The sequence below is a fragment of the Camelina sativa genome, chromosome 10 (assembly GCF_030686135.1).
Source record: "Camelina sativa cultivar CO46 ecotype springtype chromosome 10, ASM3068613v1".
Taxonomy (NCBI): Eukaryota; Viridiplantae; Streptophyta; class Magnoliopsida; order Brassicales; family Brassicaceae; genus Camelina; species Camelina sativa.
Window position 1 is genome coordinate 11,841,660 of NC_141889.1, and position 27,263 is coordinate 11,868,922.

Here is a 27,263-nt window from a genome sequence, read left to right on the forward strand (position 1 = left end):
CGCAATTCAATAGCAAATTTGCTATGGAGTTTGTTCTCGCAAAATCGTCGCAATATTGCGATGGATTTGCGAGGAAAGGGACCTTCCCAGCGAATTTGTCGTAAATGCGTCGCAAATGAGCAGCGGATTTACGACGACCGAGTTCCTCGCAAATTTGCGAGGGATGTGCTACGGTTTTTTATTTCCTAGTAAATCCCTCGCAAATCTATCGCAAATTTGCGAGAGCTGTACTCCGTCGCAATGTGTCCTCGCTAAAGGCTTATTTTCTTGTAGTGTATCTAATAACACTAAAATTTAAGTATATAAGTTAAGATAACTTTGAACTAATAGTAATAATTTGTACTTGAATTTATATCCTCTTTAACATCAATGCATGATTGAATATTGTCGACACTTTAGTTTCTATCTCTCTTTATCTCAATTATTACTGACATATATAAGAGTACTGAATCGAATACGATGCAAGTAGCTAGGTTTTGATTGATTTGTCATGACTCGTTATAATGAGAAATAATTTCTTCCTTTATGAAAAAAATCGTCAATATATAAAAGCAAAGCTGCAAAATCAGGGTTTCAACATGCGCAAGCGGAGCCCAACTGAAGTCGAATTTCAAGTCTGTCTCCTTAACCAGTCAGGACATATTTACCTTACCTTTTTTTTTTTTGGTGAAGTTAAGTTACAAATAATTAAAATTATTTATAACCACATGCCTTTATAGCTAGAGACTATACATATCACCACCAGTTTGACAGAGTCAAATGCTGACTTAGGTCTTTTTTCTTTGTTCATCTTAGTAATTTTAGTACGAACAAACTTAGGTCTTTTTTCTTCGTTCATCTTAGTAATTTTAGCACATATACATGTGTGTGTGCTTCCATATGCAAGACACCTTTATCTATCTTACTTACTATTGGGGTTTGGTTGTGGAGAAGTTACTGTGTATATATAACATATTAAGGAAATAGGAAGGCTGATCAAGCTCTACATGGGGTAAGAAGAGACTTGAGGAATTAATGATATGGTAACCATCAACAAAAAAAAAACTCAATGAGTAGATCGTTATCATTAACTTCGAACTAATCAAAATATAAAACATAAACATAATCATTAACTTCGAAATAATCAATATATATATATATATATATATATATATATATCTGATTTCCATTTTAACCATACATATCACCACCACCTACATGACTCTTTAAAGGATCATACCGACCAAAAAAAAGGTTATACATACATATTTATAAACTAAAAGGAAAGGAAAAAGATGGATCGGATCGGAACAAGTTTTAGAGATGGAGAGACGTGTCAACATCGTCGAATCGATCAAACCCACCAATCTTCTTATCGTCTTTAGTTGGCCACTGATGACAAAAGCTTGGTTTTTCAATGGATTCAGAGGTGGAGTGTGGACATAAGGAGAGGGAGAGAAGCTGCTGTGACGAGGATGTTTGAGAGTTTAGAGGTAGAAACTGGAAGAAATCAAAGCTCGTGGGTTCGCTGTAATATTGCAAGATGTTGTCTTGGTTGTTAGGTTTAGGGTTAAGGAGCTCTCGCTCAGCTCTTAACTCCCGTGCTCTCTGAAGTTGTCGGAATCTTTCTTGAAGCAAGACGATGGAAGACTGGATCACCATTTGTTCTTTTCGGTCTCTTGCCATTGAACTCATGACGTACAAGTATAATATTAGTGGTAATGATATGAGTCGTTGAGAGTGTTTACTATAGGGTTTGGGTCCATGTTTACGTGTATTGTGCCTATTTATATACGGAGGAAAAAGGTCTATTTTTCTGATTATTTAATCTGCATGAGAATATTGCATAATAAAATAAACGTAAATAGGGTTGTTGAGTAGTTCGATGAAATTCCGAAAGGAAGAGAATCAGGAGTAAAGTGGGAAGAGAACAAGAGGAAGAAGGCAAAAGGGACAATCTAAGGATTGTAAAAAGAGAATGTATAATGTGTGAGTGGAGATTTGCATTTTTATTTTTCTTTTCTTTCTAAGTAACAAAAGAAAAAAAGTTGGCCAAAGTAGAAAATGGTTGGGAGGAAAATGACAAGAAGAATGTCTGAAGGGATGCACATGGATTGGTTTGTCTGGATGATTATATTGTGAAGATATATAAACCCCTTTTTTCATGCACCCCACTTACCTCCCTCTACGGGCTCTTTTTATTTCAAACGGAAACTTTATTATTTTCCCACGAAATATATATTTAGAGTATTATGTAGGGGATTGTCTTGTTAATGTCTGATATGATTTGATTGTATGCATAACAATGTTTTCAATGAATAAATTTTCGATTTTAAACACAAAAACCTTGCGTACGTATATTATGATCTAAGGACATTTCAAATCATAATGTACGTAGAAGACTAATCTATGTTTACATATTCTTACTTTTTCTTTGTCAAAATTTTGAATATATTCGTATTTTCTATGTTCAAAATGATCGATGTTTAAATATTCCTTGTAAAAAAAAACGTGAATAAGAAAAAGGGAATGACAAAAGGGTTTAGGAGAGATTTTGGTGGCTTGGGAGATGGTGAAATGGAGCCACTTCTTTGTCTCCACATCAAATCTTCTCTCGGTGGGATTTAAAGTTAATATTATTGGCATTCAATTTAAAATGAAACACACTTTAAAGAAGAGTGTCAAAAGTTGTTAATGGTTTCTATAAATTATCTGATCCACTTTATAAGTTTTAACTTCTTATGATTTGGCAAGGAGGAAAAAGTATATGTAAAAGTGGGCCTATGTATTGATAAAATGACAAAAGGAGTTCAAGAGTAGGGAATAATTATATCATCAGCATATATATGAGATGTGTTTTGTGTTTTGTTTGACTGATAAAATAATTGTGAAAAAGACCACTCGTTTTCACACAAGACATTCTCTCTCGATCTCCTCATTTTCTCTCCAATCGAAATGCTACTCTAAAGCTCCCTTCCCATAATGAAATCATCCATGCATGTAACATTGCCATAAATGTATTTACTTATCTAAGGAAAAAATAATTTACCAAAGTAAAATATAGATTTGTCTAATATATATGATCAATATATGTATCATGCGCAAAGCCGAGGCAAACTTATATTTGATCGATTGTGATAATCTATGTTTGATATGAAGTCTCAACATATATACATATACATATGATCATAACTTTCCATTAGCATAATTCTAACACCCATATAATGTAAAATTTTATAAGCCACCTCTAACACACGTGTACGTTTCGAATCTCACTTCATAGTTGGATTTCAACCCACATTAAGTAGTTGGTCCACAAGGTACAAAACTTAATTATCTCGCATAATATCATATCAATAATACACTGCCTTATAATGTATCACTGATCTTGATTTTGATATTAGATCAAATTGGTAAATATGTATTCTTGTTACGATCTCTAGACTCTAGCTAACGAAAAAAGAAAGAAAGAAAGCGAGACAGTATACCTACAAAACGGAGCGGGTTGAAAAAAAAGAGGAAGAGGACAATGGGGATACAAAGTTTGAAAGGCACATCAAAAGTGGTGGGAGCAAAAGTTTGTCGTCAAGTAATTGGAATATAATGGCATGCATACACCAAAGCTGAAGATGCTACGACGTTTAGGATTTGGATTTACATTGTGCCTTCTTCCCTTTTTTTTTCTTTGTTTTTCCACAGCTTCGGTATCTGCGAAGTTACCGATGATAATGCTCTGATTTGGTGGTAAACCCAATTAGATAGATGGTTTTTAACATAATTATAATTAAGTGGGAGGGAGGGGATCGGATGAGACAAAACATAAAACGTCTTTAGATTAGTTGAAGAGAGATTAGAGACAAAGCGTGCCAGTTCTGGTAAAACCATTACAACCACTCCTACGTAAAAAGAATACATTATTATGTTTTTGTTATATTTTCACCTTTTTTTTTTTTTTTTTTTCTTATCGTTTTTTACCCTCCTCCTCCATGTTGTGATTTATTCATGTCTATTTTTATCCTGTTTATTCTAAATTTGGTTACTCACCTTATTTGTTTTATACTTGTAGCTTAGTGATTGTTTCTTTTCACATGTACTCAAGCTTAATTGTATTTTGTAATAAAGTTAACCAAAGAGGTCAAGTGTTAACATAATGGGCCCAATAGAGCCTGTTGAAAAAGGATAATTCCTTAGTTATCTATCATTTGTTTGCTTTACTAAGGGCTTGATTTTTTGTTTATTATACGAAAAGAGTAGATACTTTTTTAATTTTACAATTTAGACCTCTCCTCCTCCTCTTTTGAGTTTCAGACACCAATCTAAATTCCAAATTTCGTTTGAAGGCTTGAAGTTTTCTGGGAATCTACGACGGAAACTGTAAGTTCCGATCATATTCACGAGGATCTCGTTCTATCTCCACTCGCATATTTACCTTCCTCCATATATTTAGGTTTTATAGAAGATGATGGATCAAATTAGGGCTTTTGTTCTTTTTGCGGATTGTGATTGTTATCGAGTTTTGAATTGTTCAATTTTTGGGTTTAGCGGATTGCTAGAATTTGATCAGAAGAAGGGGTAATGGAAGGAGAGAAGCTAATGATAGAAGATCGCGGCTTTTTGGCTGCTCCTCTGACCTTCTTCGTCGTCGTTGTCTTCCAGTTGCTATCCAAGTGGCTTGAACAATTGAAGAAGGTAACAAAAAGATTAAACCTTTTTAGGCGTTTTTATTATCCACCCGAACAATCCAATTTAAAGTCCCCTTTTTCCTGAAATAATTATCAGAAAGGGTCGAAGAACACGAGGGAATCAGAGCTGCGGTCTGAAATTAAGCAGCTTTTGAGAGAGGCTAGTGCATTGTCTCAGTAAGCTGTTTGTTTTCAAATTTGTGACATTTTTGTTTTTTTGTTCAGCTGATTAGAGTTAAGGGAGGTGCAGTGATTGAAACAAACTAGAGAGTTTATTGTCTATGGTTCTCAATTGCAGGCCAGCCACTTTTGCTCAAGCGGCAAAACTTAGGAGGTCAGCAGCTACTAAAGAGAAAGAACTTGCACAATGTGAGTATGCATTCCTTCATATTAGCTCTACATTCTTATTGATTGCTCAGTGAGCGTAGAGTTTACGATATTTTAGAAATATATGATGCAACAGTTAGTTAGTTAGCTTTAGAAATGAAAATTATCTGGTAGCAGCTATACCTTATTGGATCATAGTGGTCTAGTATAGGTGTGTATACCTATTAATGCATCTTTTTTGAAATTCAGATCTGGAACAGCATAACAAAGTAATTAATCTCTCATATGATCTGTATGGAAAGGTTCTGCTTGTTTCAAAGGTAACTTGAGTGGTGTGTTTAAGCTTCTCTTTTCTTCGTAATTGAGGTGTGCTAAGAACTTTGTCTATAGGTTGTAATATACCTAATCCTGGTATTTTGGTTCTGGAGGACTCCAATTGCCATTATCGCTAAGCAACTTGTTCAACCGTTTGGTGAGTAGTTACTTTTACAGGTTTAAAGCTCACATTGATGTAACATATAGGTTTTAAAAAAACTGAATATGGTGTACTTCACAGGGACTTTGTTATCTTGGGGAACAGGAGGTCACATAACAGGCCATGTGTTGGTATGTACCTTCTTCTCAGTCCATTTCTTTGGGCTTGTGTGAATGATAGTGTAATTTTGTTGGGTGACAAATGCAGGTTGGGATCATACCATGGCTGATACTCTCAACCAGAGTGAGCAAGTATGTGTGTAGGTTCGTGGAGTTCTAAATCACATCCCTGAAGAGAGTGGAGATTAATGGTTTGAGTTTAAAGTTATAGCGTTTTAGGAGACACTTGACTTGTGGCAGAATTGTGCCTTTTTGTTCCTCATCTATATCTACCTTGAATTTTTTTTTTTTGTATAAATATTATATGAATCTTATTCTCAATTTTGGTTTTTTACATATAACAAAGTTGTTAGGTTTTTAACCTTTAAGAGGCGGGTAAGAATTAAGATTGTTACTCTTGAAGGAGTCCTATATAGTCCCCAATGTGAGAACTAATCATTATCATCACAGCACATTGTCACCACTCCCCCATTCGTGTTGTCAATTTTTATCTTTTAACACCGAATTTTGTATAACCATATTCAAAAGACGCGTGTACTTATCTAACACACGCTGCAATGCATGTGGCTCATGAAGATGTTGCATTATATCACCGAAAATGGAAGAAACACAAAAAAAGAGAAATAAAACAGTTACTACTAGTATAAAAAAGTGGGTAGCTTTGTGAAGGCACTAGATTAATGGGAGAATCTTAGCAATTAATTGTAGGGCATCATTATAATATTCACTTCTCCACCCACCTTCACACACTCATGCACTAGCGGGGATTTTCTTAATTAATTTAAAGAAAACAACTTAAATCATACTATGTTGTTTGATAGGAAAGGAACGTGCACGTGTCACACCATCCACACTTGTCTTTCTAAAACAAAGAAACTTGATTGGATTTGGCTTAAGTGAGAGTTTAAAACTAAGAAAAAAAAGGGTTAGGTTTTTAATGCCTAAATTGGGAGATGGGAAGTGCAATAAATAAGGAGGAGGAGAAAACCAGGTTCATTAAATAGTGTGTATGTGTATGTGTGTATGTGTGTGTGGGCATCCAAAGTCCCATCTTAATAATTCAAAAATCCCTCTCGGGATATCAAATCTTCTTTTCAATTTTTTTTTTCTTTTGTTATCACCACTTTCCTAGAACATTAAAAGACAAAATATGGAGCATCGTAATTGTAATTAATCCTAAAGCTTCATTGTGATATTTCACTTTCGTCTTTATGGGAGAGGAGGGGGATGTTAGACAAATGTGTGTGTGTTTTGGGGTTGTGATGAGAGAACCCACATTTTCAATTGAATGCATCTTCATAATACGTATTTAACGTCTTCAAGAACATTTCTACCACTTGGCAGATTTAGGAACTATGTATGTTTCCGTGTAATTCAATATCATATCACAATTCAGTACTTTCTGAACAACAAGTCACGACAAAATGAGATAATTGTGAAGGTAAAAAAGAGTTTACTAGAAAACATCGTGGATATCATGCAGTAAAAAGTACAATGAACTATCAAGTGAATTCATTCTACCTTTATTTTCTTTTCTAAAAGTGAAAAGTGAAAAAAATGGAATATCAAGATGGTGATGCTAGGAAACATCTTTATCATTTTTGAAGAACATGATTACAACAACTAAAACACTTCACTTAAACTCTAGTAGTATAACCTTTTGTATGTAGTTTATCATGGTGATGATATGTAGTCTATATAATATAGTAAACATATTTTTCAGTCTTGTAGAAACTGATTACATTAACTAAAAACACTTCACAAACACTCTAAGTACAATCAACATAAACTTTTAAATATCGTTTTTTCTCATGTATTTTCAGAAAAAAATATCTCTATATATATATATTTATCAAAAGGATACACACAACAGGGTAAAATGAACACTGTAGTAAAATTGATTACATAATATGTATGTGGATCAAGACTTTTCTTAAACTGATTGATATTTGTGAATATTTCTTTTTCTTTTTCATTGAATTATTGTGGATATCTTTTTTCATTTCAGTAATAATTAAAAAGAAAAAAAAAATATCATCCAGCTTTAATTTACACAAGAACTAGTAGCAATGTTATGCACTCAATATTGGTGATATTTGTTTTCAATAAAGGAATAAGGGACCCCAAGCGATGGGTGAAGTTAAAGCAATGAAGCTTCTCTCTATTTAAGTCCTCAACAAAGCCGACTAATCACACTATTATCTCTCTTGTCTCTCTACGGAACCTGTCTTCCTGTCTTGTCCAAAATCGGAATTTAAGCGTACTTACTTGAGGGGGGTTCAGAATCAGTCCACGGAAGCAAGATGAAGCTTATTGATCGAAGACTGAGGCTAACGGAGCTGCTCTTACGGATCTCCATCAGTGTGCTCGCTCTTCTTGGGCTTATTCTGATTGTTACAGACTCTGAGGTCAAGCTTATATTCACAATCAAGAAGACGGCCAAGTACTCTGATATGAAGTCGGTTGTGTAAGCTCGTCGATAACCCATTTCAGAATTTTACTACTTATCCAGCACCATTTCACTTGAGGGAGATGACAAAGTTCGCAACTTTTTGTTTGGTGTGGTTCTTGTTTGGGATGCAGGTTCTTGGTGGTAGCTAATGGGATAGCTGCGGTTTATTCTTTGTTGCAATCAGTTCGTTGCGTGGTGGGTACTATGAAAGGAACAGTTTTGTTCAGCAAGCCTCTTGCTTGGACCATATTCTCTGCTGATCAGGTGAGTTTAGTTTAGTTTTGTGTTTCTCTTTATCCCTACATTTTGTTGCCTAAATTAGTGTTTTGAGTTGTGAGATTTGTGGCTTTTTGCTTTGTCATTTTGAGATCTCGGGGGTCAAATTAGAGAAAAAGTAAGGTACTATGTTGAAAAGTCTCTCCAAGCATTTAATTTGGTTTGGTTGGATATTAGAATTGAATTAACTTATTAGGTATGAAAATGTTGCCTTGCTTTGTTTGCAATTCGAAAATTGAATCTAGGAGACGAAGTTTTGTTGGGGCATTTAAGAGTGTAGTTGGCAGCAAATGTTTATGATGTGATTTTGTTGAATGAGCAGGTTATGGCGTACTTGAGTGTGGCGGCCATAGCAGCAACAGCAGAGTCTGGTATGATTGCTAGGGAAGGAGAGGAAGACTTGCAATGGATAAAAGTGTGCAATATGTATGGCAAGTTCTGTAACCGAATGGCTATAGGAGTCTCCAGCGCCTTGTTTGCCTCAATTGCTATGGTTTTCGTCTCCTGCATTTCTGCTTTTAGTCTTTTCCGCTTGTACGGTGCGACAAAGGACCGCAGAACCTCGCCGTGGTGAAGGGAAATGCGCATTGTCTTTAGTAGTGTAGGCCCTTGTTTTTCTTCTTCTTCTTCTTGATGAATGATGATCTTTCTATGTGACAAATCATATGTAAAACTGATATGTTCTTTGTGCCCTGTGATAAAAAAAACAAGACTATGAGCTTTGTTTTGTAACCTCTTAATGGTAAAGAATGTACTGCTTCTATAGTTATGTGTAGGGAAAGATCATATCCATGTCTTAGGGTTATTGACGTATTGAGCAAAGCACCACCAAACCTCATAGTGTTGTTTCTCTTTTACACTACACCGACCTATATTGCAACTTTAATTATATTTAGGCCCTTTTACACAATAAGATTATTACGAGGCCCGTTATTGCTATTTGCGTTTTTGACTATTCAACCCTTTTTTTTATTAAGGTTTTGAGTTCGTTTATCTCTCTCTTTCGTTCGTCGCTTTGATCGAACCCAAAAAGGAAGAAAGAAATCACCTTTCGTCGCCGTTCTGATTTTCCGATAGCCACAGCTTCTCTGATACCAATCCTTGATCGTCGCCCTTTTGTTTTGGTTCTGCTTCGCCTCCAAAGTTCAGTAATTGTAAGTTCTGAATAGAAAGCGATATGTCGAAGAAGTTTTCGCCGACCTTGAGGCTCGGAGATCTCAACGATTTCATTGCTCCGTCTCAAGCTTGTGTTATATCTCTTAAGGGTACAAAACCTATTATTAAGAAGACTGATCGACCCCAGGTTCGAAATTTACATGCTTTCCCCAAGATATATATATATATATATATATTTGGTTGTGTTTAATTGCTTCGTCGAGTAGTCATCTCTTTCATTCTCAACTTTATATTGCTTACTGCCTCTGTTGATATGTTCACCAGCTAATAAAAGTGTTCCCTCTGTTTGCTGATTTTGTATTTGAAGGTTGTGATTGCTCCAAAACAAGAGAAGTTTGAACCGGTCAAAATTTCTCTTAAGGATTGTTTGGCTTGCAGGTCAGTTCTACTCACTTACTGATTCTGAGTTAGTATAGAGACTTTATAGAGTGTAATGGTTTTTCATATGATGATGATACAGTGGATGCATCACATCGGCTGAGACTGTTATGCTTGAGAAGCAAAGCTTAGACGAGTTTCTCTCTGCACTTAGCAAAGGCAAGGACGTGATTGTGTCTATTTCCCCACAGTCCAGAGCTTCCCTTGCGGTTCACTATGAGATCTCTCCTCTTCAGGTTTTCAAGAAGCTGACTACGTTTTTGAAGTCTCTGGGAGTTAACGCTGTGTTTGATACTAGCTGCAGCAGAGACTTGGTACTTATTGAAGCTTGTAATGAGTTTGTGAGCCGTTACAAGCAAGCTAATTCTGAAGATGGCGAAAATTCACTATCCTCTTTACCTGTGCTTTCCTCTGCCTGTCCTGGTAAGCAGCTTTACTCGTTTGATGTAATTGAATGTGTCTGTCTATGTGAGAGTAATGTGCAAAATTTTCTGTGTGTCAAGGTTGGATATGTTATGCTGAAAAGCAGCTTGGCTCTTTTGTTCTGCCGTATGTCTCTTCTGTTAAGAGTCCTCAGCAAACTATTGGAGCTGCGATCAAACACCATTTGTGTCAAGCGTTGGGACTCAGGTACTGTGGTACTCTTGAAACTTCGGTTATCATTTAGTTGGTTTCCTTAATTTTTGGATTTATGGGTGACTGTTCCATGGAACTAGACTGAAGGAGGTGTACCATGTGACTGTGATGCCCTGTTACGATAAGAAGCTCGAGGCAGCGAGAGATGACTTTGTCTTTGAAGATGGAGCAGATGATAAACTGACTGAGGTTGATTCCGTGCTAACATCTGGTGAAATCTTGGATTTAATAAAGGTGAGACTGTGATAGAGATTAAACCCTGTTTTCATTGTAATTTTGCAACCACCCCGCATAAATTGTGAATTTGGTTCTGGATTATTGCAGTTGAAAGGAGTCGACTTTAAAGATTTGGAGGAATCTCCACTCGACAGATTGTAAGTAGGATCATTATTTCATCTTCTCTGCTACTGAGTGATGAATTCATGTGAAGTATAACATTTTAAATTTGCATTGCAAAATCAGGTTGACGAATGTTACCGAGGAAGGAAATCTTTATGGTGTAGCTGGGAGTTCAGGTGGCTATGCGGAAACAATATTCAGACATGCAGCAAAAACACTATTTGGACAAACTATTGAAGGTCCTCTGGAGTTTAAAACTCTCAGAAATTCTGATTTCCGTGAAGTGACTCTTCAAGTAAGTTCCTAGCCAGACCGTAACAGTTTTGAATATTTCTCTCATTAATCCTTGGTTTTTGTCTCATGTTCTTCATGTTTTGTCTCGCAGTTGGAAGGTAAAACAGTGCTGAAATTCGCGTTGTGTTACGGTTTCCAGAACCTTCAGAATATCGTTCGGAGAGTGAAAACGCGCAAATGCGATTATCATTATGTAGAGATTATGGCGTGTCCTGCAGGTTCATCTTCTACTTTGCAGAAAGCAGACCCTTGTTGATAAACGTATCCTATATGTTGAGTTATTAACAATGCTCTATCTAACAGGTTGCCTAAATGGTGGTGGGCAAATCAAGCCAAAGACAGGGCAGTCTCAGAAAGAATTGATCAACTCACTGGAAGCTACTTATATGAATGATACTGTAAGTTACCCGTCTCTTAAATGATACCATGCAGTGTCTAAATTCATTAACTAAGCTAATAATAACTTTCCTTTTTTGGATCCAGACTTTGATTACAGATCCATACCAGAATCCAACAGCCAAGAGATTATACGAAGAGTGGCTTAAAGAGCCTGGTTCCAACGAGGCCAAGAAGTACTTGCACACTCAGTATCATCCGGTGGTGAAAAGCGTTACAGCGCAGCTCAACAATTGGTAGACAAACCGGAGGTGGTGTTGAAATTTTGACTGGCTAGGCAAAAGACGTTTCTATATTTGTGTACTTTAGATATAGGAGACGAAAGAAGCTTTTTTTGCTCAAATTTTTATGTATGTAAAAGACAAATCTCAACATTACATAAAAGTACAATTAACACATCTTACTAATGAGTTTGTTTTAATCGGCTGGTAATAATACATTGATACAAGCCAACACTTTTACTCTATCACATAGCAGTTACTGCGCGAGAGAGGCAAGGAGCCTGTCCTTCAATTGCTCAGCGGTGCAGCCACCCTGAGGACGGAGAGTGAATGTGTGAACCACACCCTCCTCTGTGACAGCCACATTGGAATCATGAGGTGTAACTTCATTCTCCCTCAAAGTTTGTATCACCTTTGAAACAGGATGAGTTTCCAACGGACAGCTTAGCCTGACCACTGCGTCATCGTGCCTCTGTTGATAATCAACCTCTGCTGGAGTTATCTGATTACTCTCCCTCCTCTTCATAATCTGCTGCTCTGTTTCGTATACCCTGATTTTCTTCTGCATATCCGTGATGTACGTGATTGCATCCGCAAGGAGCGAAGCCTTATCCATCTTGGAGATGTTAGGCACCACAGCTCTCAATGCGTAGAATCTCTGGTTCAGCTTCTCCCTCCTCTGCCGTTCTGCTTCCACATGGTTTAGAGCCTCTTCTCTTCCGTTTGCAGGTTTTCTCCCTCTCTTCCTCGGCTTCTGCTCGTCAGTTAGATACAATGTCTCATCTTTCCCTTGTTCATAAGGGTACACTTGATTAGAACCTCCGATTGCTTGTACCTCAAACGATTCCAAGGAAAAGCCAGAGTCATCCTCTGTCTTGGGGGAGAAATTAATACTCATAGACCGTGGTTTCGATCCACCAAGGCTCAACTGTCGACCAAAGATTTTGGGAGCTTCTTTAGCCTGAACAAAGTCAGATCCACCAAACACTGATTTGACCATCTCAATCACACTCTTGTCTTCTGGAATATTTCTCAAAGAACCAAGCTCAACAACCCCACAATTCACAGGTACAGACAAGACCGTCTGAAAACCAGCAGATCTAGCCAAGAAAGACCTAACCCTATAATAACTCAAGCAGCTAGGCAAATCTGCAGCCCAGAGAGGCTTCCCAGAGACATAGGTTCCAGCAGGACCGTACTTGTTGGAATCACACCTAAAGGAAAAGTACAAAGAAGCCAGATAAAACATGTCGAGATCAGTAAGAGCCCCTGACTTGGCCAAACGATGATCCTCATCCGAACCAACAAATGACAAGTGAAGCTTGCGAAGCACACGCCTTTTGGTCTCATCTTGCTGAGAATAGTCCTCACCTGATGAAACCCCCTTTTTGACACGGCAATGACCATCTCCCCAGATCAAGACACAACCATCGGAGCTATTAACGTTGGAAGCTAGCCAGAAAAGTGCATAGTCCCAATCAGAACCTTCAACAACGTGACGTAAACCTTGCTGGAGATTGGAATCGCTCGGCGGCGAGACTAACTTGGTCAAGGCAGTGTTGGAAGCTGAAGCGGTTGAGATGAAAAAGTCACAAGCTTCAGAGCCTATGGTGGATTCCACCATCGCACGATCTTCCAGATTCTCCCAAAACTTTTGACCCATTTCTCCTAAAACGTTCACTGAAATGGATTACCCCACAACAAATTTAGGGTATAGAATCAAAACGAATTTAAAAGGTATTATTGGGTTGAAACCGCCGCTTACAAAAGGGGGGAAGAGGAGATGTGGGGAAGGATCACGTGTTTCTTGCTGGGGACACCGATTTTAGGGTTTGCTGATATGAATGCAAATCCCTTTAAACCAAAGACTTATCTCTAATTTATATTGCCCGAGCTAAAGACTGATCAAAGAGAAGACAAAACCTTGAGCTTTGATTCACTTAGATCTGTACTGTAGTTTACGTTTGTCTGAAATTGACGAAGAAACAAGAAATGAAAGATGTGTGAACGTGAGTTGAATCGTATTTAATACTAAGGACAAGATTTCCTTTTTTCTTTCGTTTTCAACTGCAATGTTTTCCTTTTCTTACAAACCAAACCCCAATAATGTAATTGGATTTCGTTTAAACCCCATAACCTCAATGCGTCGCTCTCGTGGGAACTTTCAGAATTACGAAGACCCTAACTCAGAGGTTTCTTCCTTAAATTCACTCACAATTTATTCTTCCCCAAATGGTTTTTTTTGCTCGTGTATTTCTCTTTTGTAATTGCCAATTTCTGCTGAAATATGATTTGAATTTTAAGTTTCTTTGAATCTGTAACATTGGGACAATGAGCATCGCCTCAAAATTGAGGCTTTTGAAATCTTTTTTTTTTTTCATCAGTCTCTTCTATCTTCATCTATGTAGTTAGCACTTAGCAGTATCTGCTGAATTGATTGAATTTCGAATTTGTTTGAATCTGCGTTCATTGCTTTTATTGCTGGGACAATGAGATCATCGCTTCAAATTTTGTGGCTTTTGAAAACTTTCAGTAGCTACTATAGTCTCATACTATCTTCCTCTCTGTGATTGTCTTTTTACAACTGTTGAAGCTGACGGGAGAGATATTGTGTTTTGCGTGTTTTGTTGCAGAAACGAGGAAAATGAGAAATGCGCTTGAACCGTTAAATCAAGAAATTTAATTGGAAGAAGGCACAACAATCAATTTCTCCGTTGATGGAATGTTCATTGTTTTTTGGATGAGAACGCCACTAGTCTCGTCTTCTCTTTCTCAAAAATCCAACTCTTGGTCTATCTGCTTCACGCTGAACAGGCTAGCCAAGGTTGCTTTCACTCGGGAGTTTCAAACGGAGGTGTCTCAGTCTTTGGCTTGTGGTCCTATGTTTTCCGGCAACGCGACCACTATCCTACGCCAGATGCTGGCAGAGAGGAGAATTAGCAGGTCTGATTCTGGTCTTACTTCTTTCATTTGCCTGATTCTTGTTTTACTTGTTTTGTCGGTATGAATGCTGAGCCCTGTTATATACTTCTGCTTGAATTGGTTCAATCACGCTATGATCATTTCTTATGAGGTTGTATAAAGTCGGAAGCTTTACGTTGATTGATAGATCAAATTTTTGGTTCTTCACCTGACCTGCAACATGTTTCTAGCTTTCAGGTGGAGAGTCAGAGAAAGAAAGAGAAGCTGGATAAGACACTAAAGGGTCTGTGTGTTACTGGGAGGTTGAAAGAAGCTGTTGGGTTATTGTGGCGTAGCGGGTGGTTGCAAGTCCAGCCTGAGACTTATGCTGTGATGTTGCAGGAATGTAAGCAAAGGAAGGAGTATACAAAAGGGAAACGGATACATGCTCAGATGGTTGTTGTAGGATTTGCTCCCAATGAGTATTTGAAAGTCAAGTTGTTGATACTTTACGCCTTATCTGGGGATCTTCAAACTGCTGGGATTCTCTTTCGTTGTTTGCATTCTAAGGGGGACTTGATTCCATGGAACGCCATGATATCAGGGTATGTGCAAAAGGGTCTAGAACAAGAAGGGCTTTATATTTACTATGATATGAGACAGAACAGAATAGTTCCGGACCAGTATACCTTTGCTTCAGTGTTTAGAGCTTGTTCTGCGTTAGCATCCCTGGAACACGGAATGAGAGCCCACGCTGTGATGATTAAGTGCCTTATCAAGTCCAACATTATAGTCGATAGTGCCCTTGTTGATATGTACTTCAAATGCAGCAGTTTCTCTGATGGCCACAAATTATTTGACCAGTTGTCCACCAGAAACGTTGTTACATGGACTTCATTGATGTCTGGATATGGATATCATGGAAAAGTTTCAGAGGTGTTAAAATGCTTTGATAAGATGAAGGAAGAAGGCTGTAGACCAAATCCTGTTACATTTTTGGTGGTTCTCACTGCGTGTAACCATGGAGGTTTAGTTGATAAAGCTTGGGAGCATTTCAATTCTATGAAGAGAGATTACGGGATTGAACCTGAGGGACAACACTATGCAGCTATGGTTGATACGTTAGGGCGTGCTGGTAGGATACAAGAAGCATACGAGTTTGTTATGAAGTCACCATGCAAGGAGCACGCTCCGGTATGGGGTTCCTTACTTGGGGCTTGCAGGATTCACGGGAATGTGAAACTGCTAGAAGTCGCAGCTACAAAGTTTTTGGAGTTGGATCCAACAAATGGGGGGAACTACGTGGTGTTTGCCAATGGATATGCGAGTTGTGGATTCCTGGATGCTGCCTCAAAGGTTAGACGGAGAATGGAGAATGCAGGAGTTAAAAAAGATCCCGGGTATAGCCAGATCGAATTACAAGGGGAAGTTCATAGATTCATGAAAGATGATACGTCTCACAGACTATCTGGGAAGATATACAAGAAGGTCCATGAGATGACTTCATTCTTTATGGATGTTGACTACTATCCAGATGACTTAGACGCTTGCATTGTTTGACCAAAACAACCTGCAATTAGCTGAAAGAATTTTTTTTTGTGTGATGCTATTGCAGTTTCTCATATTAAGCCTGGTAAAGAGAAAAAGGTACAGTTTGTGGAGTCAAATATCAGGTGGGTATAGAGAAACTCCAGTGACAGGCTCTGGCAAATCTGTCATGGTTCAGACAAAAGTTTAGGTTTGGATGGGCATTAACAAATTGGTTTGTAAAATGTGATTTGTAGATAAGTTTCAAAACTCAATACAATTGATGTGATTGGTGATGGAAACACGATTCTTTGTATAATACATTGCAGACTAGTATAGTATCGGTGGTGGTTATATAACAAACCATAGACAAAATCATATATTTACTCACATCCATACATTAAAGATATGTTTTAACATTTAAAGAAAAAATGAAACAGAGTTAAAAGATTGAAAGGCAGGGCCGCAGGGGGAACTAAATCAAGGTCTTTCTCCCACATACATTGTAGTATGCAATTTAAAAACACCTTTGCCTCTTTGGCTCAGACTTGGGAGGTACTAGCAGTAGCGTCCACACCAGTTCATGCGAATCAACCGCAGCTAACTCATCTCCCTCATGCAGCTTCTTCTTTGCCTCGAAAAAACGTTGGAAGGACTCTTCATAAGCGGCAGTCTCCGACTGCCCTCCTCATGAGAAGAACAAACAGTGGCAGCATCAACGATTTGGTTTAACATGATGAACATCCAAAAACCTTTAAAGTTGTGCTCTTCTTTCTTTTCATATCCTTAAACCAAAAATATAAAAAGCTAACACAATAACAGAATCAACAAGGCATAAAATCAAAGCAATGATGATATGGTAAAACCCACCAAAGATGCGTAAATGCATTAAAGAAGGAGGATTGAAACTCCCAGTTGCCACAAGCACTAGACAAGTTTTGTCCCTGATTCAGACAAAACAATCGAATAAAATTCAAACATCCAAGCAGATCAAACCACAAAAAATCGAAGGAAAGAAACAAAAATAAATTCGTAGAAGCTAAAAAATTTATTTACTCATCTGGGTTTGAATCAATGGATGATAATTTATCAACTGGTGAAGGGACATCCATTGAAGTCTCTGATGATCGAATCTGAGTCTCTAACGATCACTCCGGCGAATGTTCCAACCTCCTTTGATACATGAATCTACCACAACATACAAAGAAGTTATGAAACTGTATTGTTGCGATATTTTATAACTCTAAACCCTCAAATGGATTTGGAGAATCAAAAAAGACAGCTTTAAGATTCTTCCCTAACTACTGACTACTGTAACATTGTTGTTTCTTCTACTCAAGATTGCATCCAACCGTAAAAAAGCAAACGTTTTTTTAAACAAGATTGGCAAGAGAAGAGAGCACTACTATTCTGAATCTAACCAGTATTCGATACTGTACTAGTTTCTCAAAGGTTCGAGATTGAAATTCTAAAAAGTGAAAACTGTTTTGATTTTGAGAATCACACTGTGTGATTCACAAAAACCAAATTTACTGACACAGAACAGAACACAACTTTCCAGATTCGACTAGACAAACAATAGACATTTTTGATTATTATAATATTGCAATATTGAATTGAAAACAAATAAACAACATGAATCTCCAAGATCGTTAAACAGAGAATAATAACAAGGTAATTACGTAATGAACAGATCAAGTTAGAGTTTAAAAAAATATTAAAGGACGGTGCTTAAAGGACTGGTTCTTGGAATATACTCATTATGTCATTATGTCACTCTGTTTCCCATAAAGATTCAACAAATCCATCATCTTGTTTCAGCAAGTAACCGGATGATGAGTCGCGGTAGAGATCTTTAATAGCGAAGGTATGGTTTTGGTCATAGTAACAAGTAGCTTGTGATGAAGGCTCGCCACAGATCTTCTCGAGGGAGGAGAAAGTATAGTTCTGTTCAAAAGAAGCAAATTCATCACAGGAAGATGGAGTAGAGGACTTTGGGTTTTCGTCGAGAGAAAAGGAGCTAGGGTTTTGATGATCAGAATTGGAAACAATTGTGATTTTTCTTTCTTCTCAAGGCAATCCATCAGATGCTTCCTCGTTCTCATCATACGATCCTCGATCACGTTTAACTCAGAGATATCGTTACGTCGCAATAACGGTAGAGATCAGTGTCTTCCCACCAAAACCCTAGCTTGGATTGGGGGTTAATAGAAGTCGGACGCTTGCCGTTGAGGTAACAGTCAGCAATTTCAGAGGCAGGAGAGTAACCGGAGAAGGAGTATACAACGTCTGAGTTCTCTGCCGGAGAGGTTACGAAGACGGCGATGTTGGCCCCGGAGAGAAGGCATAGATCAGCGGCTTTGGAGAAAAGAGTTTGACGGCGTTTGCTGCAAGCCACCGAGCGTTGTTGTTTAGTGTCCCGTTTCTTAATCTCAATCTTTCTCTTTGTTCCTCCTCTTTTCATCGCCATCGTCATCGTTAGGGTTTTTGTTTCCTTACCGAGAAAATAAGAGAGATGAAAAACAGAAAGAGAGAGAGAGACTGAAGCAAAAAGTAAGCAAACTCATATTTATAGATTCGATATCCTAATTAGTAATGTGTTTTCCATTTTTTCTCCTCCTTATATAATAAATTCGACTTGTATGCACTTAAAGAAATTATTTATTTTTACTAAAACTCAGTTTTCTTTTCTTTTTTTCTTTTGTATGAAATAGGAGACAATGTCCCCTATGTTTTATTAGAAGAAAAAGAAAAGAAATTACAACCGAACATTACATGGGATCGAAGATCCATTAACATCCTCAACCATTGCGGAACGAACAACATCCGGACAAATAGAAAAAGAATGATACCCAAGCGGTAAAGAGAACGCATAGTTCGCTAACCGTCTTCGCTAACCCATCAGCAAGACGATTAGCTTCCCTATACACATGAGAAATACGGACTAGCCAGTCCCTTGAAATACAGCCATAGCACAAGCGTACTAGGAAGGACAAAGGATGCGAATCATCGATCCTTTTCTTAAGAAAACCAACCACTACCTCCGAATCCACCTCCAACTCCACACAGGTGGCACAATACTCCCAAGCAATATGTAAACCATAATAAACTCCCCACACTTCCGCTAAAGTAGCAGAACATACCCCAATATTCAAACTAAATCCAGTACACCACACCCCATCCGCGTTCCGCAGCACCCCTCCTGCAGTCGCCAAACCAGGATTACCCCTAGAAGCCCCATCAGTATTTAATTTCCGCCAGTTCTCCCTCGGTTTAGTCCACGAAATCAACCTCTCCACCCGAACACCCGTCCGCCTCTGGGATCGTGACTTCACATGCGCCTGAATCACCTCCTTAGCCAACTCTTTAATGAACTTCACACGATCCCTGCACTTACCATTAGTTCCAAAAACGTTTCCACAATGCCATTTCCATCCCCACCATATAGACATCACAAATAAGGTAGACCACAGACTCTCACCCACTACCATGTTGTCCCTAAGATTGTCATACACCCATTCAATTAACGATTGTGTAAAAAAGCTATCCCATTGTCTCCGTGGAATGATTCTACTCCACACTCCAGACATAGCAGGACAATCTCTTAACACATGAAGAATAGTCTCTTCTCCACCCTTACAGACATGACAAATACCATTATCACAGAGATGTCGCCTCTTCCTCTCCATATTAGTCATGACAACCTGATTTACTCCGAGCCACAAAAAGACCTTCACTCTTTCCGGGGCAACCACCTTCCATACCTGATCATACAATTTGCTAAGATTTAATCGAGGTGTATAATCGCGAGTTAAAAAACTATACGTCGACCGAACCGTGAATTTCCCGTCCAAGCCCTCACCCCAAGAAAATGCGATCCTTCGCCCCAGTAACATTATCCAACACGACAGAGTACAAATGCAACCGGACATGCTCTGGCACATACTGAGCAATCTTGTCCAACCTCCAACCTTGCCCATTCCTCCATACCTCTGAAACAGTCACTGAAACTTATACAGGCTGTAACGGTTCTATCAAAACATCACACAGCGGTACATCTAACAACCATCTATCCTGCCAAAAGAGGATCCTCTGGCCATTCCCCAAAATCCAGCTTAATCCCGGTATCACTACTTCCCTCAAGCCTAAGCCCACACTCCGCCAGGTAGAGGACCAAGTACCTTTTGGCACCAGCCAAGAGAGATCATGCACATCTTTCACTTTATATTTGCTTTTCAACACCTTAGCCCACAAACTCCCTGTATCATTCAACAATCTCCACCCTAACTTGGCCAATAAAGCAGTATTCATCATCCTAGCAGACCGAATCCCCAAACCACCTTCTTGTTTAGTCTTACAAACCCGTGTCCATGACAACAGATGTTGCTTCCTCTTCTCAGGCGTGGAACCCCATAAAAATGATCTTGAAATCCTGTCCAGTGAGTCAAGAGTTGATTTAGGTAGTGCAATAGAGCTCATCGAGTGAACAGGGATTGATGATAACACAACTTTGGTTAAAGTCAAACGCCCTGCAAGGCTCAAAGATTGACCTTTCCAGCCTGCCAATCGTGAGGAGACTCGTTCAAGTACCTCTCCAAAGGTGTTCTTGTTTATCCTCTTTTGGAGAACTGGCATCCCCAAATACTTCCCCAAATCAGTGGTAGAATTAACGCCACTTGCATCACTAATCATCCTCTTCAAGTCTTTATGCACATTACCAGAAAAATAAATCTTGGACTTTTCCAAACTAATTTTCTGACCTGAAGCAACACAAAAAGTCTCCAAAACTCGACTTAACACTCTGATTTGATTAACAGAAGCTTCAGCAAACAAAATGAGGTCATCAACAAAACAAACATGAGAAAGCTTTGGTCCTCCTCGCGAGAGACCTATCGGTTTCCACTCTCCAACACCCACAGCTCTCTCAATCTGGTGACATAACCTCTCAAGACAAAGAACAAACAGGTATGGTGACAAAGGGTCCCCCTGGCGAAGTCCCCTCAAAGGTGTGAAGGATTCTGGTTTCTCTCCATTCCACAATAAGGTCATCGAAGGGCCCGTTACACACTTCATAATCCAATGGACCCACTGTTCTGGTAATCTAGCTGCATAAAGCGTATCCTCAAGGAAATCCCACCTGATCCTATCATAGGCTTCTCTAAATCCAATTTTAACAACAATCAACCCTTCCTGCCTTTCTTCCTACGCATAGAGTGAACCGCTTCTTGGACCAGAACAATATTATCCACACTCAATCTCCCTGGGATAAAACTCGACTGTGCAGGACCTATCAAATTAGGCATCACACGTTTCAATCGCATCACCATCGTCTTAGTAATCATTTTAAACAAGACATTACAGAGACTTATTGGTCGAAACTGTGTCATCGTCTCTGGTTTTCCCACTTTAGCTATAAGAGTCAGCATTGCATCGTTCGTCCCACTTGGTAATAAACCAGTCTCCAAAAATTGCATCACAAACTGTGTTGCAGATGCTCCCACAATCTCCCAACAGTCTTGATAGAACACATGTTGAAATCCATCTGGTCCCGGGGCCTTAAAACGCCCCATACTCCTTACTGCATTCTCAACATCCAGACCTAAGAAGGGTTTCCTCAAGTCTGTTATCTCCGCAAAGCTTAACGAAGGAAAACCTACAGGATCCAACTTCTCAACAAACTCATCAACATCGTCAAGAGAATAAAGTCGTTTGTAAAAACAAATGGCCAATTTTTCTGACTCAGAGGGATCATCAACCCATCTTCCATCATTATCCCGCAACATCTCGATCCTATTCTTTTGCCTACGAATAATAGTGGAAGTGTGAAAAAGGTGGTATTACGGTCCCCCAATACGATCCACTTTTCACGCGACTTCTGAAACCAAATGATTTCCTCTTGTTCAAGCACCACATCAAACTCTGTTATTAGATCGTCCTCCTTCTGAATTAAATCATCAGTCTGTACCACTTCCAATAAATCTTGGACCTCCTTTATCTCCTTCACAAGTTTATCTTTGCGTCGCTGAACATCTCCAAAGACTTCTCTATTCCAGACTTGGAGCTTCATACGTAACCCATCCAATGCCTGTGGAGTAGACAAATCTCTGCTCCAAGAGGTATCTAACAGATCCTTGAAGCTAGGGTGGGTTAGCCACGCAGCTTCGAACTGAAAAGGTCGCCTAGTAGGATCCCTGACTACCACGGGACTCAACTGAACATAAAGGGGAGTATGATCAGATGACAAAAAGGTAAATGTGTCACAACCGCCTCTTGCCACTTTAGCCTAGTATGACCACAACAAAACACAAGGTCCAACCTTTTTGCAATGAAATTATCCCTTACACGTCCTCGTTTCCAAGTAAACTTTGGCCCCTTGAAACCCATATCAATAAGTGACAATCGGTTAATCCAGTCACCAAATTCTATGGAGTCTGGTGAAAGACGACCATTCCCACCAGTTCTTTCATCAATCCTAACAATGGTGTTAAAATCACTCCCAATAACTAATGGTTCCACAATGCCCTGAACCACACTACTGAGATGACTCCACAACCCACTCATGCGACTAACAGAAGGAGCCGCATACACAGAAATCAAGTGTATCACTTCCAACCCATTCACTACCTTAGCATGAATGAACTGATCCGCTGATTCCACTATTGTCAAATCCCCAATTCCATTCCTCCAAAGCAACCATAAACCCCTACTCTGTCCCACTGCATCCACTCGAAATGCGTTTTCAAACCCCAATCCTTGACAAATACGTTGCGTTCTATCACCATCGGCATGTGTTTCAAAAACTGCTAAGACATCCGTGTGAAACTTCTTCAAAATATATCGAATCGATCGTCTGAAATTAGGTTTATTTGCCCCCCGACAATTCCACATCAAACAATTAATCATAACTAAGATAAACATCCATGAACGAATTCCCGGGGCATGCTCCTACAACCTCCGCCTCACCCTCCGGCGTCACACCAAACATCACAAGCTCACGACTTTGAAAATTCACCAAATCACCCGACTGACCGGTTTCCACGCGATCCTCCTGGTCATTAGTCGTGCTCTCTGTCACTCCTTTCTCCACTAGACCAGCCATCAACCCCTCTCCTTGCCGACCAACAAACTCAGACTCCATCAGTAACCTTTTCCCGGAAGCTGACATCTCCAAATCTCCACGGAGTGGACCAAACACCAACCCCCTAACGGGCCTTACAATATTATTTCTTTTTGTCTTAGACCCATAAGCTTTCAATCCAGTTTTCCCAATGGGCTTAGAGTGAACGGCCCGTTGTTCCTTAAAGACACCAGAGAAACCTCCTTCACTTTCCCGTAAACTCCCTCCAATTGAATTATCTTTTCCTTGCCCAACAACCCTTCCTTGACGAGGGTTCTCCAATATTTTCTCATTTTCCTTATCTTCCTCCCTCATAACCACACCTTCCTTATGTGCAGAAGCAATCTCATCAGCATTCAACCTTCCAAATCTGTTCGAAGTAACAATATTCTGGAATACTTGATTGATCGGAATTTCCCGAAGATTCCTTTCCTGGACATGTCCATCTCCACCGGCACCCGACCGTCCCTGCCCGGTCCCCGATACTAGTTTCTTACTCGTTCTCCTTACCACTGTAAACCCATCGCCAAGAGGCGGTTCCCCACCAACCCCCATAGACTCGTCTACCGGAGGTATAGCCACCACCGCCGGTGCTCGCACTCCTTGAGGACAGGCATTCACAGAATGTCCATACACTCCACAACCAGAACAAATGTGGCCTAACCCCTCATAAGAGACATAGTACCTCTCACCATTAATCAATACTGATCCCTTAAGGGGCCTTTTCAAATTCACCTCCACGCAAACGCGAGCAAACCTTGCTCTCTCATAATTAAGTGTCATAAGATCCACCTTCACAGGATTTCCCAAGCCTTTCGCAATGCTTCGCAAAATCTCCCTATGATAAAAATTAACCGGTAGATTTGACAACCTAATCCACACTGGGGTCGTGCTAATTTCATCCCTCAGCGGGTCGAAATCAGGTGACCAAGCCTGCGTTAACAGGTAGCTCCCAAAAATCCTCCATGGACCCCAGTTAGTGCTGCCAAATACTCCTCTTCCCTCTCAAAACGTATCATAAAAAACTGCCTAGGAAGATCCATAACAAACATCGCCCCCATTGGTTTCCACATCTCCCTCAACTTCCGAGACAAAACAGCAACCGCCATGTGACGTCCCAACACCTTAACGATCATACATTTCTTCCACATGCCATTCATTGCAGTCAACACCTCCTCCCCAATCGTTATCACAGGCTCCCCATCCTCCCCATTTGGGAACTCCAACTGTACTCTCTCCGTCACAAAACTATCCTCCAACACCGCCTCCGGAGACAAAACACCACCAGAACCACTCCCTGTCACTCTACTCACCCATGACTGCTGCCCATCTGGAGGATCTCCTGGTGGACGAACGTTAACCCCGACATCCATCATAGTCGCATCATGGTCACGTGAAACCCTAGAATCGCCTTCAGCAGCCGTCATTTTATGAATATCCCCGTTTTTTTTTTCTTAAACAGCTAGCTACTAAAATTCGTTTTTTCTAAAATATTGTTCTTTTTTTTAATAATATATTTTGATAAAACTAAAACAAAGTTATAATACATTGCAGACTAGTATAGGTTCGGTGGTGGTTATATAACTAACCATAGACAAAATCATATGTTTACTCACATCCATACATTAAATATATGTTTTAAGATTTAAAGGAAAAATGAAACAGAGTTAAAAGATTGAAAGGCAGGGGAAACTAAATCAAGGTCTTTCTCCCACATACATTGTAGTATGCAATTGAAAAACACCTTTGCCTCTTTGGCTCAGACTTGGGAGGTACAAGCAGTAGCGTCCACACCATTTCATGCGAATCAACCGCAGCTAACTCGGGGCTCCCTCACCCTCATGTAGCTTCTTCTTTGCCTCGAAAAAAAGTTGGAAGGACTCTTCATAAGCGGCAGTCTCCGACTCTGACGCCACCAACTCTATCTTGTCATCCCTCCTCAGGCTCTCGACGAGATAAGCAGCAACAAGTTTCTTGAAGTATAGATGCCTCCAATCACCTTGGTTAATAAACTGAAACTCATGAGGATTCAAATTCAACATATGAGACATCTCATGCTGAGCCACAGACTTGGCAGTGGACTTGATAGTTTCAAGATCTTTGGCAGTGATCCCTTGAGGGAGTATAATGACATATTTGCGAGGTGGTAGAGGCGGACGCCTTATTCTAGGTGGAAGCATCATTCGAGGTTGGAGCTCCAGGCGAATTGGAAGTGGCAGCTCTGGAATCTTGCAAGGAACCCTCACCCTTAATGGAGAATCACCTCCTAACCCATAATCACTAGCCTTAATCTTGATATGATCAATAGGTCCATCGTGTTTCATAGCACGGTATTCAGCAAGCTTCTTCTGGTAATAAGCGTGATAAGGATCTGAGCTCCACAAGAAGGAGTACTCTTTGTTCCCATCTTGATCTCTCATCATCTTTCTCTCCATCTCGATCCCTTTTTTGGTAACAAAAAGAGCGGAGCTATCGGCATAAAATCTACTACATCCGCCATGGGAAACGACTTACTTAATTAGGGTTTTGGAGAAGTAACAGACACGCCGCGAGAGCTTCAGTGACGTCGTTAAGAAGCCAACAGGGCCGTCTCTACCCCATGGCAGAGTAGGCAAATGCCATGGGTCTATCCCAAATATTAAAAATTTTATTTAAGCAAAAGGGTCCAATTTTTTCAAAAAAAAAAAATATTAAAAGTTTTTAGGTTTTTTAAAAATTTGACAGAGGTCCCATATTTGTTTAAGACGGGCTTAGCCAACTATTGCAAAGAAACGGAGAAGATCCTCAGAGAACAAATCAACGGAGCCCTAGGCGTAGCCTAACACTTGTATGAACGTGAAAACACAAGAGCTAAGCGATTGAACGATATCACACAAGTAACACAGGGGATTAAGCAACTCTCTATCGATTTATTAGAAAATAAAGAACCTTTCAAAACCCCTTAACCCTCCTTGAATCTTCAAGCTATTATTTCTTCAAGTTTAAGATTCAATTGGTAGGAATTGTGAGTTTTTCTCTAGCCTCAGTACCCTATTTATACTAATAGGTCTAAGCCATACAACATGCTAATTCCCTATTCTAAGTAAAATAGAGATTATCAATTTCCTTTTTCTTTATTATCAAATAAGAAATTAACAAAAAAAAAAAAAAAAAGAAATTAACAATCTTTGCAATCTTTTAGTTTATGGAGATAAAAGGAAAGTATTCAATTATTCTTTATGGATGTCGAGTACTATCTATTCAGATGACGAATCATGCACTATATATGGTCTCGAAGCTGTAGGAATCATTTACCAACCAGTTAATCACGTTTGTTTTTTTTAACAACATAAGATAAGGATATTAACCGCGTCCAACGTACTTCCACACCATCTTTTGCAACATAATTACACCAACATCCCATTTTAAAAACCTTATCCAATTTTTTTTTTTTAAATTTGAAATATATTCGTGTAACCTTATAAAAGCATACACAAACTATCTTTATACTTTATAATTCTCCTATAAATACCGTATAAATATTATTAAAAAAATCTTATAAAAACTTTTAATATCTTGTAAAACTTTATAAAAATCTTCTAAAAGTTTATAACACTTTACAAAAACTTGATTGAGTTTTTAAATAACTGTTATCATCAACAAATACTTTCAAAACCTTATAAAACTTTATAAACATTTCAGTAGTAATATTTTTGAAAATTGTCACCTAAAAACAATATTTTTGAAAGAAACAAACTAAAAGGGCATTTGTCAAAAAATCTCTAAAAACTTTCTCGTTTAGCAAAACAATATTTTGACAAATGCCCTTTTAGCAAAACAATATTTTGAAATATATAGGAGAATATATTTCAAAGAAACAAACTAAAAGGGCATTTGTTAATAATGGGAAAAAACCATCTCTATAATGGGAAAAAACCCGAAAAATACGCCATCTAATTTTTTTTTGGCCGTTTAATTTCTCTATTTAT

At 38.9% G+C, this 27,263-nt stretch overlaps 6 protein-coding genes and 3 pseudogenes across 8 annotated transcripts; 4 read left to right on the plus strand and 5 right to left on the minus strand.

Moving 5' to 3' along the window:
- Positions 1-1,042: 1,042 nt before the first annotated feature.
- LOC104718726 (uncharacterized) lies at positions 1,043-1,900 on the minus strand. The gene has a single exon (XM_010436520.3). It carries the CDS (start codon positions 1,672-1,674, stop codon positions 1,297-1,299), a length of 378 nt encoding a protein of 125 aa, XP_010434822.1. The 5' UTR covers positions 1,675-1,900; the 3' UTR covers positions 1,043-1,296.
- Positions 1,901-4,131: 2,231 nt separating this feature from the next.
- LOC104718727 (protein GET1) lies at positions 4,132-5,927 on the plus strand. Of its 2 annotated transcripts, none has more exons than XM_010436521.3 (8): positions 4,132-4,353; positions 4,522-4,668; positions 4,759-4,838; positions 4,960-5,030; positions 5,238-5,308; positions 5,379-5,460; positions 5,545-5,594; positions 5,671-5,927. In XM_010436521.3, the coding sequence occupies exons 2-8, from the start codon at positions 4,555-4,557 to the stop codon at positions 5,740-5,742; spliced, it is 540 nt and encodes a 179-aa protein (XP_010434823.1). In that variant the 5' UTR covers positions 4,132-4,353; positions 4,522-4,554; the 3' UTR covers positions 5,743-5,927. The 2 variants fall into 2 exon arrangements, with proteins under 2 accessions (XP_010434823.1, XP_087326865.1); XM_087470739.1 differs by having other exon boundaries at positions 4,181-4,426.
- A 1,382-nt stretch (positions 5,928-7,309) lies between these two features.
- Positions 7,310-9,075, plus strand: LOC104718728 (CASP-like protein 2B1). Its single transcript, XM_010436522.3, has 3 exons — positions 7,310-8,049; positions 8,166-8,298; positions 8,633-9,075. Exons 1-3 carry the CDS (start codon positions 7,886-7,888, stop codon positions 8,882-8,884), a joined length of 549 nt encoding a protein of 182 aa, XP_010434824.1. The 5' UTR covers positions 7,310-7,885; the 3' UTR covers positions 8,885-9,075.
- A 152-nt stretch (positions 9,076-9,227) lies between these two features.
- Positions 9,228-11,936, plus strand: LOC104718730 (protein NAR1). Its single transcript, XM_010436526.3, has 10 exons — positions 9,228-9,613; positions 9,794-9,864; positions 9,947-10,287; positions 10,368-10,494; positions 10,581-10,734; positions 10,825-10,874; positions 10,963-11,134; positions 11,225-11,351; positions 11,437-11,531; positions 11,617-11,936. Exons 1-10 carry the CDS (start codon positions 9,488-9,490, stop codon positions 11,767-11,769), a joined length of 1,416 nt encoding a protein of 471 aa, XP_010434828.1. The 5' UTR covers positions 9,228-9,487; the 3' UTR covers positions 11,770-11,936.
- On the minus strand, positions 11,817-13,743 carry LOC104718729 (transcription factor bHLH3). Its single transcript, XM_087470140.1, has 2 exons — positions 13,516-13,743; positions 11,817-13,418 (listed from the first exon to the last, which is right to left on the minus strand). The coding sequence occupies exon 2, from the start codon at positions 13,411-13,413 to the stop codon at positions 12,007-12,009; it is 1,407 nt and encodes a 468-aa protein (XP_087326266.1). The 5' UTR covers positions 13,414-13,418; positions 13,516-13,743; the 3' UTR covers positions 11,817-12,006.
- On the plus strand, positions 13,663-16,541 carry LOC104718731 (pentatricopeptide repeat-containing protein At4g16470). Of its 2 annotated transcripts, none has more exons than XM_010436528.3 (3): positions 13,663-13,942; positions 14,384-14,693; positions 14,903-16,541. In XM_010436528.3, the coding sequence occupies exons 2-3, from the start codon at positions 14,473-14,475 to the stop codon at positions 16,209-16,211; spliced, it is 1,530 nt and encodes a 509-aa protein (XP_010434830.1). In that variant the 5' UTR covers positions 13,663-13,942; positions 14,384-14,472; the 3' UTR covers positions 16,212-16,541. The 2 variants fall into 2 exon arrangements, with proteins under 2 accessions (XP_010434830.1, XP_087326265.1); XM_087470139.1 differs by having other exon boundaries at positions 14,910-16,541.
- A 1,369-nt stretch (positions 16,542-17,910) lies between these two features.
- On the minus strand, positions 17,911-18,669 carry LOC104720304 (uncharacterized; annotated as a pseudogene).
- Positions 18,670-23,073: 4,404 nt separating this feature from the next.
- On the minus strand, positions 23,074-24,722 carry LOC147936022 (uncharacterized; annotated as a pseudogene).
- A 265-nt stretch (positions 24,723-24,987) lies between these two features.
- On the minus strand, positions 24,988-25,917 carry LOC147936023 (putative splicing factor 3A subunit 1; annotated as a pseudogene).
- Between the last annotated feature and the right edge of the window lie 1,346 nt (positions 25,918-27,263).

Coding starts and splice junctions, on each gene's coding strand:
- LOC104718726 (XM_010436520.3), bottom strand. CDS start 1,674: ATGAGTTCAATGGCAAGAGACCGAAAAGAACAAATGGTGATCCAGTCT.
- LOC104718727 (XM_010436521.3), top strand. CDS start 4,555: ATGGAAGGAGAGAAGCTAATGATAGAAGATCGCGGCTTTTTGGCTGCT. Junction 4,669..4,758: donor GGCTTGAACAATTGAAGAAG/GTAACAAAAAGA, acceptor AATAATTATCAG/AAAGGGTCGAAGAACACGAG. Junction 5,461..5,544: donor GCAACTTGTTCAACCGTTTG/GTGAGTAGTTAC, acceptor TGTACTTCACAG/GGACTTTGTTATCTTGGGGA.
- LOC104718728 (XM_010436522.3), top strand. CDS start 7,886: ATGAAGCTTATTGATCGAAGACTGAGGCTAACGGAGCTGCTCTTACGG. Junction 8,050..8,165: donor TCTGATATGAAGTCGGTTGT/GTAAGCTCGTCG, acceptor TTTGGGATGCAG/GTTCTTGGTGGTAGCTAATG. Junction 8,299..8,632: donor CCATATTCTCTGCTGATCAG/GTGAGTTTAGTT, acceptor TTGAATGAGCAG/GTTATGGCGTACTTGAGTGT.
- LOC104718730 (XM_010436526.3), top strand. CDS start 9,488: ATGTCGAAGAAGTTTTCGCCGACCTTGAGGCTCGGAGATCTCAACGAT. Junction 9,614..9,793: donor AGAAGACTGATCGACCCCAG/GTTCGAAATTTA, acceptor TTGTATTTGAAG/GTTGTGATTGCTCCAAAACA. Junction 11,532..11,616: donor CTACTTATATGAATGATACT/GTAAGTTACCCG, acceptor TTTTGGATCCAG/ACTTTGATTACAGATCCATA.
- LOC104718729 (XM_087470140.1), bottom strand. CDS start 13,413: ATGGGTCAAAAGTTTTGGGAGAATCTGGAAGATCGTGCGATGGTGGAA.
- LOC104718731 (XM_010436528.3), top strand. CDS start 14,473: ATGTTCATTGTTTTTTGGATGAGAACGCCACTAGTCTCGTCTTCTCTT. Junction 14,694..14,902: donor GCAGAGAGGAGAATTAGCAG/GTCTGATTCTGG, acceptor ACATGTTTCTAG/CTTTCAGGTGGAGAGTCAGA.